Source organism: Macaca thibetana, chromosome 20 (genome assembly GCF_024542745.1).
Source record: "Macaca thibetana thibetana isolate TM-01 chromosome 20, ASM2454274v1, whole genome shotgun sequence".
In the NCBI taxonomy this organism is placed as follows: Eukaryota; Metazoa; Chordata; class Mammalia; order Primates; family Cercopithecidae; genus Macaca; species Macaca thibetana.
In genome coordinates this window covers 64,244,271-64,263,135 of record NC_065597.1, presented here as the reverse complement: position 1 = coordinate 64,263,135, position 18,865 = coordinate 64,244,271, and the positions used below count along the sequence as shown (strand labels likewise).

The window sequence follows — 18,865 nt, the reverse complement described above, 5'->3', positions numbered from 1 at the left end:
CCATATATTTACAGCTAAGGAAACTGAGGCACAGAGAGACGCTATCAGCCCAAGTCACACAACATAGAGTCAGAATTAGAATCGAGTTCTGACTCCAAAAGCCTCCTGGGAATGACAGTGAAAATATGAAAAAACTCCTCCATACAATGGAATATTACTCAGCAAAGAAAAAGAAAACATTCCAATTCAGGCCACAACATGGATGAACCTTAAACATTGTGCTGAGTGAAGAAGTTAGACAGAAAAGCGCACACTTCATAACCACATTTATATGAAATCCCAGAACAGGAAAATCAGAGGAAGAAAGTAGTTGAGTGGCTGCCAGGGTCTGGGAAGATGAGGGCTCATGAGCACAAGGTTTGTTTTTAGGGTGGTGACAATGTTCTCAAGTTGATTAACGTGGACCACAGTGGTTCACACCTGTAATCCCAGCACTGTGGGAGGCTGCAGTAGTAAGATCACTTGCAACCAGGAGTTTGAGACCAGCCTGGGCAACATAGCGAGACCCTCTTTCTACACAGAAAGTTTAAAAAATTAGCCAGGCATGGTGGTGCACAGCTGTACTGGGGAGGCTGAGGCTGGGGGAATCCCTTGAGCTAGAGAGGTCGAGGCACTATTGCATTCCAGCCTGGGTGACAGAGCAAGACTGCCTCTTTAAAAAACTAAGTTGAAGACTGGGCAAGGTGGCTCATGTCTATAATCCTAGCACTTTGGGAGGTCAAGATGGGCAGATCACCTGAGGTCAGCAGTTCGAGCCCACCCTGGTTGTAAAACCCCATCACTACTAAAAACACAAAATTAGCTGCGCATGGTGGCAGGTGCCTGTAATCCCAGCTACTCAGGAGGCTGAAGCAGGAGAATCGCTTGAGCCCAGGAGGAGGAGGTTGCAGTGAGCTGAGATCACGCTACTGCACTCCAGCCTGGGCAGCAGAGCCAGACTCCATCTCAAAATAATAATAATAATGATGATAATAATAATAATAATAATGGGGCCTAGCATAGTGGCTCACGCCTGTAATCCCAGCAATTTGGGAGGCCGAGGCAGGCGGATCGATCACCTGAGGTCAGGAGTTTGAGACCAGCTTGGCTGACATGGGGAAACTCCATCTCTACTAAAAATACAAAAATTAGCCGGGCATGGTGGTACACACCTGTAATCCCAGCTACTCGGAGGCTGAGGCGGGAGCACTGCGTGAACCTGGGAGAGAAGGTTGCAGTGAGCTGAGATCACGCCACTGCACTCCAGCCTGGGTGACAAAGCAAGCCTCCATTTCAAAATATAAAATAAAATAAATAATAAAGTTGATTGTGGTGATGATGGATGTACAACTCTGAATATACTAGAAACCAGTGAACTGTACACTTTAAATGCTGAATTGTATGGTATGTGAATTCTGTCTTAATAAAGCTGTTAAAAAGGAGGAAAAAAAAAGAAATCTCATCCAACTCAGTGGGACACCACTGGGTCCTGGCAAGCCTGGATGCCCTCAGGCACAGCTAGTTTCTGCAGCTGAGGGTCGATGTGCAGGGAGGGCAGACCAAGCTGGGATCCCAGAAGGCGTCCCATGGTGCTGAGTGAAGCCAGGAAAATGCCAAGGTCCCATCTAGAGGGTCCTCCCCTGGGGGTGCTGGGAGCCTGCCCTCCAAGGCAAACACAATTACCAGCCAGGGCTGTGGAACACACGGCAGGAGTCCAGGCCCCAGCCCTGCCTCTCACTGACTGAGTGACCTTGGACAAGTCATTTGACCTCTTTGAGCCGCAGGTCACTTATCCGAAAAATTTAATTGGTGGGGCACAACGGCTCACACTTGTAATCCCAGCACTTTGGGAAGCTAGAGTGGAAGGATAATTTGAGGCCAGGAATTCGAGACCAGCCTGGTTTATGAAACCCTGTCTCTACAAAAACAAACAAACAAACAAACAAATGAAAATTAGCCAGGCATGGTGCTATGTGCCTGCAGTCCCAGCTACTTGGGCGACTGAGGTGGGAGGATCACCTGAGCCTGGGGAGGCTGAGACTACACTGAGCCCTGATCGGACCACTGCTGTCTAGCCTGAGCAACAGAACGAGATTGTGTCTCAAAATAAATAAATAAATAAATAATTTATTTCTTGAGATGGAGTCTTACTCTGTGACCCAGTCTAGAGTGCAGTGGCATGATCTTGGCTCACTGCAACCTCCGCCTCCCGGGTTCAAGCGATTCTCTGGCCTCAGTCTCCCGAGTAGCTGGGATCACAGGTGCCCACCACCACTTCCAGCTAATTTTTGCATTTTTAGTAGAGACAGGGTTTCTGCATGTTGGCCAGGCTGGTCTCGAAACTCCTGAAATCAAGTTATCCGCCTACCTCGGCCTCCCAAAGTGCTGGGAGCCACTGTACCTAGCCAAAATTTTTATTTAAATTTAACTAATAACAGTACCTTCCTAATGAGGTTTTGATGAGAATTAAATTAAATACACATAAAGGGCTCAGCACAGCTACTGGCCCACAGTAAATCCTTCCAAAATCCCAGCAGTGAGAATAACCATTCTTATTTCATCGTTCAGGAAGATAACTGGTTTCCAAACATGGAAAAGCAATCCTCCCCCCAGATACAGGCCTCGCTTGTCTCATCCTGTGCAAAATTGTAGGAGGGCACCAAGTCCCAGGTAATGCTATGTGTTAGCAGGAACTTTCTGGAAAATCAGAAAACTTGGGTCAGTTTGCCCCTAAAATGGGCAGACTGAGGGGTTGCTGAATTTAAGGTTGAGAAACAGAAGATTCTATCTTCACCAAGGACATCCCAGGGAAAAGGGGCTCAACCAAGCCAGGACCATTTGATCTGAACCGGCAGAAAGAGCCTGAAGAATCTTCTAGAAGTGGCTAACTCTCCTGATGATGACCATTTTCAGAAATAGGTCAGAGGTGTCCAGGCCGGGACAGAGGGATGGAGCCTGGGCCTGCTTGAGTCCCTATGGCCAGACCACCCTCGCACCACGGTCAGGGGGTGGCCACCAGGGACGGCTGAGGTCACCTGTGCCCGCTGGATCTTGGGACATCTCGTGCAGCAGGCTGAGTGAGGAGAGGGTCCGCATCTGCACGGCGCTCGCCTTTGCAGACAGTGGCCCTGCAGCGTCCAGCTCTGTGCAGGAGGCCTCCCGCAGCACGCCGGCCCGGAAGTTCTGGACGCAGGTCAGGCGGGAAGTCAGGCCGGGCTGCAGACCAAGAGGGGAAGAGACAGCTGAGGTCAGGATCTAGCCATCCACAAGACCCAACTGGAACCAAGGGGAGGAGGAATGAGGGCCCCATCAGAGCCACAGGCCCCATCCTTCTCTCAGCAAGGCTGGGGAGGAGATGCTGAGGGCTGCATCCCAGCATCACCCACCCCTGGCTTGCCTGGATTGTGGCAACAGCAGCCAAAGCAAAGGCAGATGGGAGGTGACAAGGACGAGGGGAAGCAAGAAATTCTAGCAGACAGTGACCCCCAGGAGAGAAGTGATAAATGTATGAAAACATTCAAATCAGCAGAGGCCCATCTCCACCTCTCAGATGCTGAGACTTTTGATAACAAGTCAACATGAACAATGATCACTTATCATCCTCCTGCAGATGTTTAGTATTTACAAAGCGCTTGCCTCTTCAGGGAGCTGGAGACAGAGGTGTAGAGGAGGGCTTGGGGAAAAGGACAGAGGGGCGGGTGCGGTGGCTCATTCCCATAGTTCCAGCACTTGGGGAAGCCAAGGTGGCAGGAATGCTTGAGCTCAGGAGTTCAACATCAGCCTGGGCAACATAGCAAGACATCATCTCTACTAAAAATAAAATAAAATAAAAAATTAACCAGGAATGGTGGTGTAGTCCCACCAGGTGTAGTCCCACCTACTTGGGACGCTGAGGCAGGAGGATCAATTGAGCTCAGGAGTTCAAGATCAGCCTGGGCAACATAACAAGACACCATCTCTACTAAAAATAAAAATAAAAAAATTAACCAGGAGTGGTGCCTTGTGCCTGTAGTCCCAGCTACACTCGAGAGGCTGAGACAGGAGGATCACTTGAGTCCAGGAGTTGAAGGCTGCACTGAACCATGATCACACCACTACACTCCAGCCTGAGTGACACAGTGGGATTCTGTCTCTAAGGAAATAGATACATACATACATACATACATACATACATACATACATACAATAAAATTTCTTGAAGGAAAGAGAAGAGGGGAGGGAAGGGGAAGGGAGGAGAGGAGGTAAAGGAAGGAGAACCAAGAAGAGAAGGAATTGGCAGAGAGGACAGGAAGAGCTGAGGAGGGAGGAGACGAAGAGGGAGGAGGGAGGAAAGAGAGAGGAGGAGAGGAGGAGGGAGGAGAGGAGGAGGAGGAGGGAGGAGGAGAGGAGGAGGGAGGAGGGAAGAGGAGAGGAGGAGGGAGGAGGAGGAGGGAGGAGGGAGGAGGAGAGGAGGAGGGAGGAGGAGGAGGAGGAGAGGAGGAGGAGGAGGAGGAGGAGGAGGAGGGAGGAGGAGGGAGGAGGAGAAGAGGAGGAAGAGAGAAGAGGGAGGAGGAGGAAGGAGGAAGGAAGAGGGAGGAGGAAGGAGGAGGGGGGGGGGGGAAGGGGGAAGAGGGGAGGGAGGAGGAAGGAGGAGGGGAGGGAGGGAGGAGGAAGGAGGAGGGGGGAGGGAGGAAGGAGGAGGGAGGGGGGGGGGGAGGAGGAGAGGAGGGAGGAGGAGGAGGAGGAGGAGGAGGAGAGGAGAGGAGGCAGGAGGAGGGGAGGAGGAGGAGGAGAGGAGGGAGGAGAGGAGGGAGAGGAAGAGGAGAGGAGAGGAGGGAGGAGAGGAGGGAGGAGGGGGGAGGAGGGAGGGAGGAGGGAGGAGGAGGGAGGAGGAGGAGGAGGAGGAGGAGGAGAGGAGGGAGAGGAGGGAGGAGGAGGAGGAGGAGGAGGAGGGACGAGGAGAGGAGGAGGAGAGGAGGAGGAAGGAGGAGGGAGGACGAGAGGAGGAGGAGGAGGGAGGAGGAGAGGAGGAGGAGGAGAGGAGGAGGAGGGAGGAGGAAGAAGAAAAGGAGGGTCTAGGAGAGTAGCAGTCAGGGGCCCAGCCCAGCCCAGCACTCACGGCCACTCCAGGCAGGGCCTGAGAATGCAGCGAGGAGTGTCCCCTGCGCAGGGAGCACTGTGCCAGGTCCTTGGTCTTGTGTAGCCAGTCCCCATGGCGCTGGTATGTGGTGGGACATTGGCCCAGGATGTCCACCTGGGTGGACAGGGTGGGAGACAGGTCAGCCTTCCGGCCACCCCCACCCCCACTCCTTTCCCATCTCCTGGCCTCACCTCATCGAGGGTGTTGGGGCTGTGGGCCCCCGGGTGGCCCTGCAGGAGGCTCAGCACAGCACGCTTCACGTTCAGCACCCAGCGTGGCTCAGCAGGGTGGGGACACAGGTGGGCCACACGCCCAGAGTGCAGGATGAAGCGGAGTGGGTTGCGGCCCAGGGCGGCACTGCAGGAAGGCAGACGGGTCAAGAGGCACCCTCCAGTGCCCCAGGCCACCTGCTGATTGCCAGAGGCCACAGCATTCCTGCCCTCCTACAGGTCAACCCCCATGGGAAGCTTCCAGGAAACCCCACATCCCCCTACCAGATAGCCTTTCTTCCTTCCGCAGCTGGGCTCTGGGGCAGCCAACTGTGCTCTGAGCCACCCCAGCCTTTTCACCCCTGGGACAAATGGACAGGTGTGGGAGACAAGCGTCAAAGAGTAAAAGGCTGAGACCCCAAGCTTTGGAAAGCTGCCTGCTTTCCAAAACACCTCACTTAATCCCAAGAAGGAGCTGAAGGCGTTCTGGATGTGCCACACCAAAATATGCCACTTGGGTATGTTGAGTTTTTTGTGGACCAGTCTCACTCTGTTGCTCAGGCTGGAGTACAGTGGCACGATCATAGCTCACTGCAGCCTCAACCTTGTAGGCTTAAACAATCCTTCCGAGTCAGCCACCCGAGTGGCTGGGATTACAGGGCTGGGACCACAGACATGCGGCCACCATGCCCAGCTAATTTTTAAACTTTTTGTAGAGATAGGTTCCTGCTATGTTGCCCAGGCTGATCTCAAACTCCTGGGCTCAAGCAATCCTCCAGTCTCAGCCTCCCAAAGCGCTGGGAATACAGGCATAAACCACTGCACCCTAGCCTCTTGTCTATTTTGAACCAAAGACTGTATTTGTTGAGAAACAGCAAATGTGGGGAGAGGCTTTCTCTAAACTCCCCACTTCTGCCTAAAGACAGATCCCCCAAAAAGAACCTAATTGTCATCAATCCCCTCCAGGGAGCTGCATCCACCTGGGGAGAGCAGCTCTCATCCTGAGAGAGGATGGTGCAAGTCAACACCACACCCAGACAAACTTCATCCTACACTAGCACATCTCCTGTCTCTTCTTCCTCTTTCCTGGAAACCATCTACTCCCCTCTAACTTGCCTTCCTCCCTCCTCCCCTTCCCCCATGAAAATGGTGTATAAGCTCCCAAGTCTCACTACTATTCTGGGGGGCCGTCACTCTTTAATTCCACGATGTCCCTGAGTGTATAAAAAAATCTACCTACCTCTTCTCCTGATGTCAGTTCATTTCTAGACAGAGCTATTGAATCCAGGAAGGTAAAGGGAGTCTTTCCCTCCCCTACAGATCCCACCAGGGAGGTAATTACCCTCCCTCTACCCACATTCCAGATAAGGAAACAGGTTCAGAGCAATGCAGTCTCTTGCTCAGGGCTCCAGCTGGGATTCGAACCCAGGCAGGCTGGCTCTGCAGTCACAGGCTGCAGAAACCCTGAACTGGAAGTGACTTGAGACTCTGTCATTGTTGAGACAAAGAAATGAGGTCCAGGCCAGGCGCGGTGGCTCAAGCCTGTAATCCCAGCACTTTGGGAGGCCGAGACGGGTGGATCACTAGGTCAGGAGATTGAGACCATCCTGGCTAACACGGCGAAACCCCGTCTCTACTAAAAACACAAAAAATTAGCCGGGCGAGGTGGCGGCGCCTGTGGTCCCAGCTACTCGGGAGGCTGAGGCAGGAGAATGGCGGGAACCCGGGAGGCGGAGCTTGCAGTGAGCTGAGATCTGGCCACTGCACTCCAGCCTGGGTGACAGAGCGAGACTCCGTCTCAAAAAAAAAAAAAAAAAAAAAAAAGAAATGAGGTCCCGAGACGGGGGCCTTCTTGGGGGATATCACACAGCGAATCAGGGGAGGAGCTGGCACCAGAATTCAGCCCAGTGCTCCTCCTGCCTGCCCTACCCCTGGCAGACAGGTGCCTGGGTCTGGTATCTGCAGAGTGAAGGGATGGGGAAGGTGGGAGGTGAGGGGTAGTGAAGTCCCCCTTCCGTGCGTGGAGGTGGAAGACAGAGATGCTCCAAGATGAAGGGGAAACTGCCAAGTCCCCAGACCCTACAGGCTAGCAAGACAAAACCCTGCGGAACAGATGTGCCCCCACTTCTACTTTCCAGGGGGGCAGCGGTCACTCTCCAGCTCCAATTAAAGCCTGGGGGTCTTCCTAAGGCAGTCCCCCTGGGTCCCAGGCCCTGATGGAGAGAAATGCTAATGGCGCCCACCACTCCCAGAATAGCAAGTGTCAGTCTGGCCTCCAGGAAGTGACAACCCCTGGCCCCGCTGACTTAGCATTTCTGATGAGGAGCTGGGGGACAATAGTCCCCTTGGAGGAGACCCTCCCCTTGCCTTTCAGTGAGGATCTGTCTGTCCCTCAGCAGCATCCCCCATCCTGGTATCCCTAGACAAAGGCTTTATTTCTTAACAAATGAATTTGCAATAAAAACGGAAGAGGAATCTGCAGAGAAGGAGATGCCTTCAGCCTGGCAGCCTGTCTGAGCTCTGAGGCCACCGAGGCCACTGTCAGGAAGGCCTGGGAAACGAGCCACAGAGAGAATCCCAGGCTTGGCTGGGTCACAAAAGAGGGGCTTGGCTTGGGGTGGGAGAGGATGGGGTCTTGGCAGAGTGGGGGAGGGGAAAAGGCAGACCTCCGTGAGCCCAGCAGTCCCATTAGCCGGAGTCTTTCAGAACACACTCAACAACGATGCCCAAGGGGTAATCGGCAGGCGTGAAATCTGGACATGCTGGCAGTGACAGGCAGAACTATGGGATGAGTTCCTCCCACCAGGTAAGAGAAGAGCACCTACGGCTCTCTGGAGTCACCCAAGGCTTCTACATGAAGGCAACCCCCCAGCGGTCTTCATTGGTGCTTGACAAGGTCAACATAAATACAGAAATTTGTTTGAACTTCAGTCCAAGATGGCACCTCTTTGCTGCAGAGGGGTCACCCTAACCGGTTGTCCTAATCTAATTCAGTGCACCCAGAGCCCGACAGTGGTTGGAAGATGGTAGAGGGCTCACATCTCCAGCCCCATCGTGGGCAGGTCCCAGCCCCATGGCCAAGTGTCTTACCTCAGGCTCTCCGACTCCTTCAGAAGCTCCACCTTGGCCCCCAGGATAGATGTCACCTGGAAGTCTTGGAGCTGAAACGGAAAGCACCATGAGTGAGTGACCTCTCCTGGGATACCCCAGGACCTCACCAGCACCCCACCCACAAAGCAGTTCTAGGGCCCAGGAGGATACATGAACCCATGTTGGGGGCAAGGCAGAGAGACCCCTCCCTTGACCAGGTAACAAAGCCTGGGTGGTGAAGGCTGAATGTCTCACTGAAAGAGTCAAGTACCTACAAGCTCCCTGCTAAAGGTATGGAAACTTCTCATTTTGCCCAAAAAGACACTGGAAGTGTGGTTGAGGGATTCATGGGACTATACAGTACCAACAAGAATGTGTTACATCATAGAGCAGACAAAGGTTTTGCCCACGACGAAGACTTGGATATCCCAGTGTCACCATGGGGCGTGTGTGTGCGTGGTGGTGATGGCGGGGGGAGGGGGTTGCAAAACAAGGTACACTTTATAAAAATGGAAAATATCCTCCCTAAAATAATTGATTTCACTGTTTAAATTTCAGAGAGCCAGTCATGATGGCTCACACCTGTAATCCCAGCACTTTGGGAAGCTGAGTTCGATGGATCCCTTGAGGTCAGGAGTTCGAGACCAGCCTGGCCAACATGGTGAAATCCCATCTCTACTAAAAATACAAAAATTAACTGTGTGTGCTGGCAGGCACCTATAATCCCAACAACTCAGGAGGCTGAGGCAGGAGAATCGCTTGAGCTGGGGAGGTGGTGGGTGCAGTGAGCCAAGATCATGCCACTGCACTTCAGAAAACAAAACGAAAAAAAGATGTAATAGATTTTGGCCGGGTGCAGTGGCTCACACCTATAATCCCAACACTTTGGGAGGGCAAGACAGGCAGATCACTTGAGTTCAGGACTTCGAGACCAGCCTGGCCAACATGGTGGAACCCCATCTCTATTTTTTAAAATAAATGAAAAATAATTTTTTAAAGGATGAAGTTCTGCTACATCCTACAATGGAGAGGAATCTTGAAAATGTTATGTTAAAGTGAAAGAAGCCAGACACAAAAGGTCACGTATTATGTGATTCCACTTATATGAGGTACCTAAAAACAGGCAAGTTCATACAGAGAGCAGAATAGAGGTGACCAGAGTCTGCAGGGCAGGAATTGGAAGTTGCTGTTCAATCTGTACAGAGCTTCTGTTTAGGATGATGATGAAGTTCCAGAGATGGAGGGTGGTGATAGTTGTACAATGATATGACAGTACTTAATGCCACTGAATTACAGACTTAAGATGGTTGAAATGGTGTATCCCATATTATATTTTAATCACAGTTAAAAAAATAAAAATAAGCCACACACAAAGGAAAACATCCTGTACAATTCCATTAGAGAGAAGTTCAAAGACAGGCAAAACTCATCTACGGTGATAGAAATAAAAAAGGCAGGCTGGACACAGTGGCTCATGCCTCTAATCCCAGCACTTTGGGAGGCTGAGGCGGGCAGATCACTTAAGGTCAGGAGTTTAAGACCAGCCTGGCCAATGTGGTAAAATCCTGTCTCTACTAAAAGTACAAAAATTAGCCAGGCGTGGTGGTGCACACCACACACCACCAGTAATCTCAGCTACTCAGGAGGCTGATGCAGGAGAATCGCTTGAGCTGCGGAGGTGGACGTTGTAGTGAGATGAGATTGTGCTTCTGCACTCCAGCCTGGGCGACAGAGCAAGACTTCATCTCAAAAAAAAAAAATAATAATAAAATAAAAAATAAAAAATAAAAAAGCTGTACCCTTGGGAGAAGTGACCAAGAGGAAGGATGAAGGAAGCTCTGGGGGTTATATTTTGTTTCTTGCTCTGGCGATCGCGCCATAGGTGTTTAGTTTATGAAAATTTCTTCTTTGGAAGATTTGTGATTTTTACACTTTTTTCTCTAAAAATAAATTAATTAACCTCCCAAGGGGCCAGAAAATTTCCATTTTCCCCTAGAATCTTTGAAATACACCAGTTCTTTATACCCTTGCCAACATTTGACATTGGCAGCTTTTCTTTTGAGATGGAGTTTTGCTCTTGTTGCCCAGGCTGGAGTGCAATGGTGCAATCTCGGCTCACCACAACCTTTGCCTCCCAGGTTCAAAGCGATTCTCCTGCCTCAGCCTCCCTAGTAGCTGGGATTACAGGCATGTGCCACCACGCCCAGCTAATTTTGTATTTTTAGTAGAGATGGAGTTTCTCCATGCTGCTCAGGCTGGTCTCGAACTCCCGACCTTAGGTGATCCACCCACCTCAGCCTCCCAAAGTGCTGGGATTATAGGCATGAGCCACCGCACCAGTCAGCAGCTTTTCTTAAATGCTTAAAGCAAACAAATGAATAAAACCACAACAGAACACAATTTGCTTTGTGAAAACCGGCCCTGCAGATAAAAACAACCGCAAGTGTTTTGAAGGGTGTCAAAGGATAGCAAAGACTAATAAAGCAGCAGCTCTGACATACTGGACACCCTAAGAATTCAGAGGCACCTCAGGGCCCATCAAAGATCTCATCCTGTGGTCTACATGAAAATACAACAAAACCGTTTTGAGAAACTCTTGTTAGCAAGCGCTCCAGTCAGTACAGATATGCATCACAATACGAGATGAGACTCCAACAGAAACTAAAAGGCCTTTTATGTGGGTTAAGAGGGTTTATCCAGGAAAAATAGGAGGGTTATCAGAAATGGGACAGAGGCAAATGAGCAAGCACTTCTGCTTGCAAGAACATTGAGGAGCTTCCAGAAAATCTTAATGAAAAGAAATCTGCAACGACCAAGTGGGCCTAGCACATAATTCTGCCTTAACTGAGGACTAACACCACTGGACCTTAGTGTTTGCCTATAACCTGAGCCTGTGGACCCAGGTACTGCAGGCCAGGGCAGGCTTTCCTGTGAGTAGACTTCTACACCCAGTCTCTTCCTTTGTCCAAAGGCCTTTACTTGGTTTGACTTTGCATACCCTTGGACTTGCAGACATGGTTCTCAGTCCACCCCTAGGGCACAGTGTATCCCCCCCCTTCTATGGCTCTTCTCACTCCAAGGAACTCCCCCAACCTGCCCTAAAAATATTCCTTCCTTCACCTCTGCTATTCCCCCATTGGGCCCTCTGTGGCACCTCTTACAACCAAAATTGCACCATTTTCCCACATTCCTCTCAAGGGTCCTCACTTGCCAAATATAAGATTCCTCAGAAAGCTCTTCTGTTGATTAAGCAAATTGGAAATTGGAGGTGAGGTGCTGTGGCTTCCTCTTAGTCCTCCCCAGTGTCAACATAATAATCTCCCGGTTGCCCAAAGACACTTACCCATAAAGCCATCTGACACGGGCCAAGCACATCAAGGACAGCCAAGCCTTGGAGGCCAAGACCACTCTCCTCCACCGGGACCTCCTGCAGGCTGGTGCTGGTGTTGGTGGAAAAGTGATAGGTGTATCTGGTACCCACAGGGAGGTGGGGCCCAGCTGACCCTGGAGGGCAGAGAGAGAGCAATGTCACCTTGACAATCTGCAGCCCTCTGGGATCCCCACACCACCTACGGGCATCCTTGCTCACACCTCTCTCTCTCCATCTGGGCTCCGAGCTGCCTGTCCCCAGCTTGGGGAAAGGTTGGGTAGCTGCATACCCTCATAAGGGTGAAAAAGAGAATAAAGATAGTAACAGTAAGTGCTCAATAAGTGCTAGCCAGTGTCATCATGGGCTAGGCCTTCTTCTAATATCAAGGTTTCTCTGCCTGGGTGCTATTAATAGTTGAGGCCAGAGAATTCTATTTGTGAGGGCTGTCCTGTGCGTTGTCAGGAAATTTAGCAGCATCCCTGACCTTTACCCACGAGATGCCAGTAACACAGGCCAGTTGTGACAATGAAAAATGTCCCCAGACTTTGCAAAATGTCCCCAGGGAGGGAGGACGACAATCACCCCAGTTGAGAAGCATCCATCTACAGTAATTCATTTAAGCCTCATAACCAACTCTGAGGTGAATACTCTATTTTCTCCATTTTACAGAGGAAGAAACCGAGGCTCAGACAGGTTAACTAACTTACACAAGGTCACACAGCTGGGATTCCACCCTTGGGAGTCTGACTACTCACCTATCACCTTGATAGATATCAAGTGGTGCTGGGGGTGGTGGGGGGACGGGGTGGGGGAGAAGGTGGCGGCGGTTGTTATCCTGGTCTTCATAGAAGACAAAGGTGTAAAGCTAGCCAGCCTTGGGGGAATCTGGGGGTGAGGAGAGTAACTGCTCTGGGGAAGAGCTGATTTAGGGAACAGAGAGGTCTGTAATTCTCAAGCCAAATCTCTAACTTTCTATTGAGGCCAGGGGATCAAGTGTGACATCTAATTATAACATCTCACCCCTCCCCATGGCTTGTGATTGAACTGACATTTTCATGTCAATTTCCTTGAGACAGAACCACATCTCATATTCCTAAGGTGCTTCTCTCTTTCCAAAGAATTTGTTCCCAAGGCTTTTTCATCTGCTCCACTCCAAAATGCAAATAGCATCACCTGACCAAAGACATTTATTCCGCCTGGGGCCCACGGGTATGAGGAAAAAGCCTTGGGGGCTGGGATGGCTTAAGGCATTTTACTCTCAGCTTGCTATTCATTTCTCTAACTCTGTGGGTGGCCTTTGCAGAACTGGCCTTGGTCCTCCCAACTGGTATCTTTGGGAACATAGCCAGGGCCCTCTGGGGCTGTCTCTAATCCCATCTTACAGCTTCACCCCCATCAGGCCCCATGCTGGGCTCAGGCTCCTGGTCATGAGAGGTGTGATCAGGCGTCCTGAGACAATCGCTCACCTGTGCACGCAGTCATGCAGGAGGCCGCCTGCCCCACCTGCGAATCTGGAATTTCTGAAATCACAAATCAGATGGAACCAGAGTGAGGCCAGAAAGAGGCATAGGATAGCCCCACGCTGTGGGTCACTGACCTTACTCCCGGAAGATGAGGAGTGATAATGCCAGCTCTCCCCAGACTTTGTGAAATGTCCTCAGGGGAGGGAGGGCCACGAAGACTGGAAGCCATTTCCCTACCCTTTGTCCAATTTGCTCTTGCCCATCTTGAGTACTGGCACCATTATTCCTGATAGCTCAAGCTGGCAATCATTCGTGTGGAAGCACCCCTCATCACCCACCACCTGATTCCAATATGTCAGCAGGCTCTGCCAATTCCATCAACAAATGCAGGTCTCCATTCCTCCCATCCATCAGTCCATCGACCCATCCCCACTCCCATCCACCCACCCACCAGCTCCCTGCTCCTATACATCCATCCAGCCAGCCACCCCCACCCCCCCTCCCATTCACCTACCTCCAACACCCCTCCTATCCATCCACCCACCCACTCCCCTCTATCCATCCATCTACCCACTCCCCATACCCCTCCTATACACCCACCCCCCAACCCCCCTTCCTATCCATCCATTCACCCACTCACCCATCCATCCTCCCGCCCACCACCCCTTCCTATCCATCCATCCACCCACTGACCCACTCCCCCTCCTATCCATCTATCTACCTACCCCCAACCCCCCTCCTATCCATCCATTCACCCACTCCCCATCGTATCCATCCACCTGCCCACTACCCCCTCCTGTCCATCCATCCACCCACTCACCCACCCCCAGACCCCTCCTATGCACCCACCCACCCACCATTCTAACCTCCTATCCACCCATCCACTCACCACTCCCACCTCCTATCCACCCATCCACCCATCACTCCCACATCTCCTATCCGTCCATCCACCCCCCAACCCCCATCCATCTATCCACCTACCCACTACCCTCTCCTATCCATCCATCCACCCACCCACTCCCCCCTGCTATCCATCCATCCACCCACTCATCCACTCTCCCTATCTATCCATCCACTCACCCACCCTCTCTTCTCTCCTATTCATCCAAGTGACTTGCCCAGGTGCACACAGCTGGTTAACAGTGGAGCCTTGGGATTTGAACCCAGGCACTCTGGCTCCAGACTCCCCAGCCATACCCTCATCCTGAATGAATCAGAGAGTAAGTGAGCAAATGAGTAATGAGTGGAACACCAGCAAGACCAAGAGGCTGCTGCAGGAAATAGCAGGAGCTGGTGTTCCTTCCTGTTGAGTGTCTCCCTTCTCCCACCATGGAAGGGGCAGAGAACAACCAGGGCATGAGCAGACGTGGTGAGGTGGCCCCTCGGCCCCCAGCTCAGGCTGCTGAGGAAACTGCCAGGGATTCCCAGAGCTCCCTCCCTGGGAAGGCCAGCACCCCTCCCTCCCTCCCTCCCGCCATCCAGCCATTCCATTTCCACCTACTTTCAAGCCTTGTTTCCCCTTCCTGCCAGCGGCTTCCGGGATCTTTCCCAGGCACCACCCGTGCCCTCCTGTGCCTTAATCAGGCGTTTCTCTGCAGCTGTGTCCATAGGATAGCGTTTCAATAATACCACTTCCATCCTCAAAACCACTCCGCTGCACCTCGACTGGTCATTGCTACACATGCTGACCCGTTTAATCCCTCAAAAAACAAATTGTGACTGGGGGCAGCAGCTCATGTCTGTAATCCCAGTACGTTGGGAAGCTGAGGTGGGTAGAGGGCTTGACCTCAGGAGTACGAGGCCAGCCTGGCCAGCATAGCGAAATCCCCTCTCTACAAAAAAATACAAAAATTAGCCGGGTGTGGTGGCGCATACCTGTGGTCCCATCTACTCAAGAGGCTGAGGTGGGAGACTGGCTTGAGCCGACAGGTGGAGGCTGCAGTGAACCGAGATTGCACCACTGTACTCCAGCCTGGGTAGCAGAGTAAGACCTTGTCTCAAAAAAAAAAAAAACGGAAAAACAAATTGTTTCTCCAAAATGGGGAGGGGTGGGGGCGGGGGTGCGTTATATACTATTTTATTTTGACTCTTTGAAACAATAGAACATGGTAGGCTTTCTGGCAGGGCTTTTTTTTCCCCCTAAATATTTTGGCACGTCTAACAAAATATTCTTTGCATTCAAGTAGAGTATCAACAGATAAAACCACATTTGAAAGACATTCAACCCAATCAATTTCCATTCCAACTTTCCTTCAACTCTTTGATCACTTGGACACTGGGCACCCAATTAAACATATGTGTGCATAATCATTACGTTCTCCATTGTGCACAAGCCCAGCATTCTGCTTGTTTGCTCTACAGACAATCCCTACATCTGCTTTACTGCTCGATTAGGCTACAAAGCAGCCTGGCCCACCAGCCTCCATCCACCATGACCTACAGAAGTGAGCAGAGCTCTGAGGGCACTGTGCCTGTATTAAGCCTGTACCCCTTCCATTTCCTGAGCACTTAAACACATTTAAAATATTTTTTAAATTTCAGAAAAATGAAGTTCATGCCATGATAAATTCATAACAGATTAACCAAGGATGGGAAAACGCTGCACACTGGAGGTAATAAATTCTTCAATCAGATCCTATGTACTTCTAGGAAGAGATCTGAAATGGACCGAAATCAATGTCATCTCTAGCCAGCAAATGAAATGGAGTCCCATTTCAGCTTTCTCAGCTGTCAATTCTGATCAGTGTGCATTCTTTTATGAAACCAACACAATATACCGAGCACCTATGGCACGCCAGGCAGTGTTATATGCTGAAATAAAAGCCTAAATATCAAAACAATTACATCATTTACAACAACTAAAAGACCCCACAATCTGGCCTGCGCTGTCCAGTATGTGGCTATAAAGAATCCAAAATGTTACTAGTTACAGAGAAACTTTTCATTTAATTTTACTTAAACAAAAAACCAATACTCCATTCACTTATTAGAAGACTTTCAGCTGGGTACAGTGGCTCATGCCTGTAATCCCAGTACTTTGGGAGGATTGCTTGAGTTTGGGACTAGCCTGGGCAACATGGTGAAACCCCGTGTCTACAAAAACTATTTTTTTAAAAAAGAAAACTTTCAAATATGTTTCAAACAACTTAGCACAGTAGCTAAACCTACTTTCTCAACGCTGTGTTTTAAGAAATCTAAAGACAGATCAAGTATTTGCTATGAAAATGTAGCATCCAAACTGAAATATGTCATAAGTATAAAATATATATTGAATGTGAATGGGAAATGTATCTCATTAATACTTTCTATTCATTACGTTTTCTAATTATATATTGGATATATTGGGTTAAGCAAAATATGTTATTAATTTCACCTGCCTTTTTAAAAATTTGTATGTGTGGGTTCTACGAAAATTAAGATTACTTGCTTTTTGTTGTTGTCGAGACAAGGTCTCACTCTGTCGCCCAGGCTGGAGTGCCGTGGTGTGATCTCGGCTCACTGCAGCCTCGACCTCCTGGGCTCAAGCTCAGTAGGCCCAGAAGGCAGCATTTTCTCACTCAGGGCTTCATATCTGGTCTCTGAAGCTCCCCAACCCCTGCCCTGTCTGAGTTTCCAGAGGATGCTGGTGGAGCATGTGAGTGAGAGCTGAGGATTCACCTGTCATCTCTCGCTCCTCTTCCCCATGAAAAGCTAAACAGGAGGTGACAGTGGAAAGGCAGGTCAACAGGCATCTGGCTACAAAAGCACAGTCCCAGGCGCGTCTGGGCTGCCCCTCGCTTCACTCCAGACAGGACCAGGAACACGCAGCAGTTTTACTTACCCTCCGCAGTCACTGCCATCAGCAGCCAGAGCAGGACCAGACTGAGGAGCCCCATGGGGTCCGGCATCACTCTCTGGGTCAGCCCCGTGCCACCAGCCTCAGGCTCCAGAGCAGCTCGGCGTGGTCCTGAAAGGAATCTTTTTCCCCAAAGAGGAGGGCTCAGCTTTAACCCACTCTCTCAGCCCAGGAGAGAAGAAGGGGAGGTGGGGGGGGGGCAGTCAGAACAGAGATCCAGCCAATCAGAAGCCCCCGATAGATATTAGCACCCCACCCGACAGAGAGGAGGGGAGGGGGCTCCTGACCAATGAGGAGAAAAAAAGCCTAGAGGGGAAAAAAAAAGGAGCTTGCCTACTCTTCTAGCCTTGTAAACAGAGATCTGGGGGCAGAAGGCAACATGGTGTAGTGGTTGTTTCTTTTTAATTGCGGTATGATTACATTTTAAAAACATAAAATTGACCATTTTAAGCATTTCATTGATTTTAAAAGACAGGGCCTCAGCTGGGCATGGTGGCTCATGCTTGTAATCCCAGCACTTTGGGAGGTCAAGGCAGGCAGATCACAAGGTCAGGAGTTTGAGACCAGCCTGGCCAACACAGTGAGACCCCATCTCTACTAAAAATTTAAAAATTATCTGGGCATGGTGGCGGGTGCCTGTAATCCCAGCTACTTGGGAGGCTGAGGCAGGAGAATCACTTGAACCCGGGAGGAGGAGGTAGAAGTGAGCCAAGATCGCTCCACTGCACTCCAGCCTGGGCGACAGAGCTAGATTCTGTCTCAACAAACAACAACAACAAAGTCTCAATCCGTCACCAAAGCTGGAGTAGTGTTGCAGTCATGGCTCACTGCAGCTTCCATCTCCCAGGCTCAAGCAATCCTCTTGCCTCAGCCCCCCAAGTAGCTGGGACTACAGGCACTGTGCCACCACACCCACCTAATTCTTGTTTTTGTAGAGATGGAGTTTCACTATGTTGTCCCAGCTGGTCTTAAACTCCTGGGCTCAAGTGATCCACCCGCCTCAGCCTCCCTAAGTGCTAGATTACAGGCATCAGCCACAGCATGCGGCCCATTTTAACCACTTTAAAGTATTCAGTTTAGTGGCATCGTGTCCATTCATGACATTGCGCAACCATCACTACTGTCTAGTTGTGTAGTCTGATGTTGGGTTTGTCTTTCCTAGTGCTCAGATTAGGAAAAGCCAGTGGGAGGCCTGGCTTAGCACGGCCTTTGGAAACGGCTCTTACCCCAGCAGCAGTGGGTTTTTCAAAGCTCCAGGTTCAAAGCCTCCCAAGAGGACAAGGAAGTAATTCGGGAGGCCAGGGGCCTGCCCACACCTGCTCAGTGTTCATTCTAGGTCCCACATCTCTGCCTCTCTCCCTCAAACTCACCTCCACCCACACCTTTTGGGTTTCAAGGTGTGGTGTTTTGTTTTGTTTTTTTAAAGACGGGATCTCACTCTGTTGCCCACACTGAAGTGCAGTGGTGTGATCACAGCTCACTGCAGCCTCAACTTCCTGGGCTCAAGTGATCCTCCCACCTCAGCCTCCCAAGTAGCTGGGTCTACAGGCACATGCCACCATACTTGGCTCAATTCTCCCATTTAAAGCACACAACTCAGCCAGTGTGGTGGCTCACGCCTGTAATCCCAGCACTTTGGGAGGCCGAGGTGGGCAGATCAACTGAGGCCAGGAGTTCAAGACCAGCCTGGCCAACATGGTGAAAACCCGTCTCTACTAAAAGTACAAAAAAATTAGCTGGGCTTGGTGGTGGGCGCCTATAATCCCAGCTACTCAGGAGGCTGAAGCAGGAGAATTGCTT

The 18,865-nt window shown here is 50.7% G+C and overlaps 1 protein-coding gene across 1 annotated transcript in view; it reads right to left on the bottom strand.

Annotated features, from left to right (window-relative positions):
• LOC126944566 (uncharacterized) overlaps nt 1–17,117 on the bottom strand; it is a 153,010-nt gene extending 135,893 nt beyond the window's left edge. Inside the window, exons 1-7 of the mRNA XM_050774139.1 lie at nt 17,051–17,117; nt 13,234–13,287; nt 11,741–11,901; nt 8,398–8,468; nt 5,290–5,455; nt 5,078–5,212; nt 3,015–3,195 (exon numbers count right to left, since the gene is read on the bottom strand). Of these exons, the coding sequence (XP_050630096.1) occupies nt 3,015–3,195; nt 5,078–5,212; nt 5,290–5,455; nt 8,398–8,468; nt 11,741–11,901; nt 13,234–13,287; nt 17,051–17,117 (835 nt within the window). The remainder of the gene's footprint in view (nt 1–3,014; nt 3,196–5,077; nt 5,213–5,289; nt 5,456–8,397; nt 8,469–11,740; nt 11,902–13,233; nt 13,288–17,050) is intronic.
• Nucleotides 17,118–18,865: the final 1,748 nt, after the last annotated feature.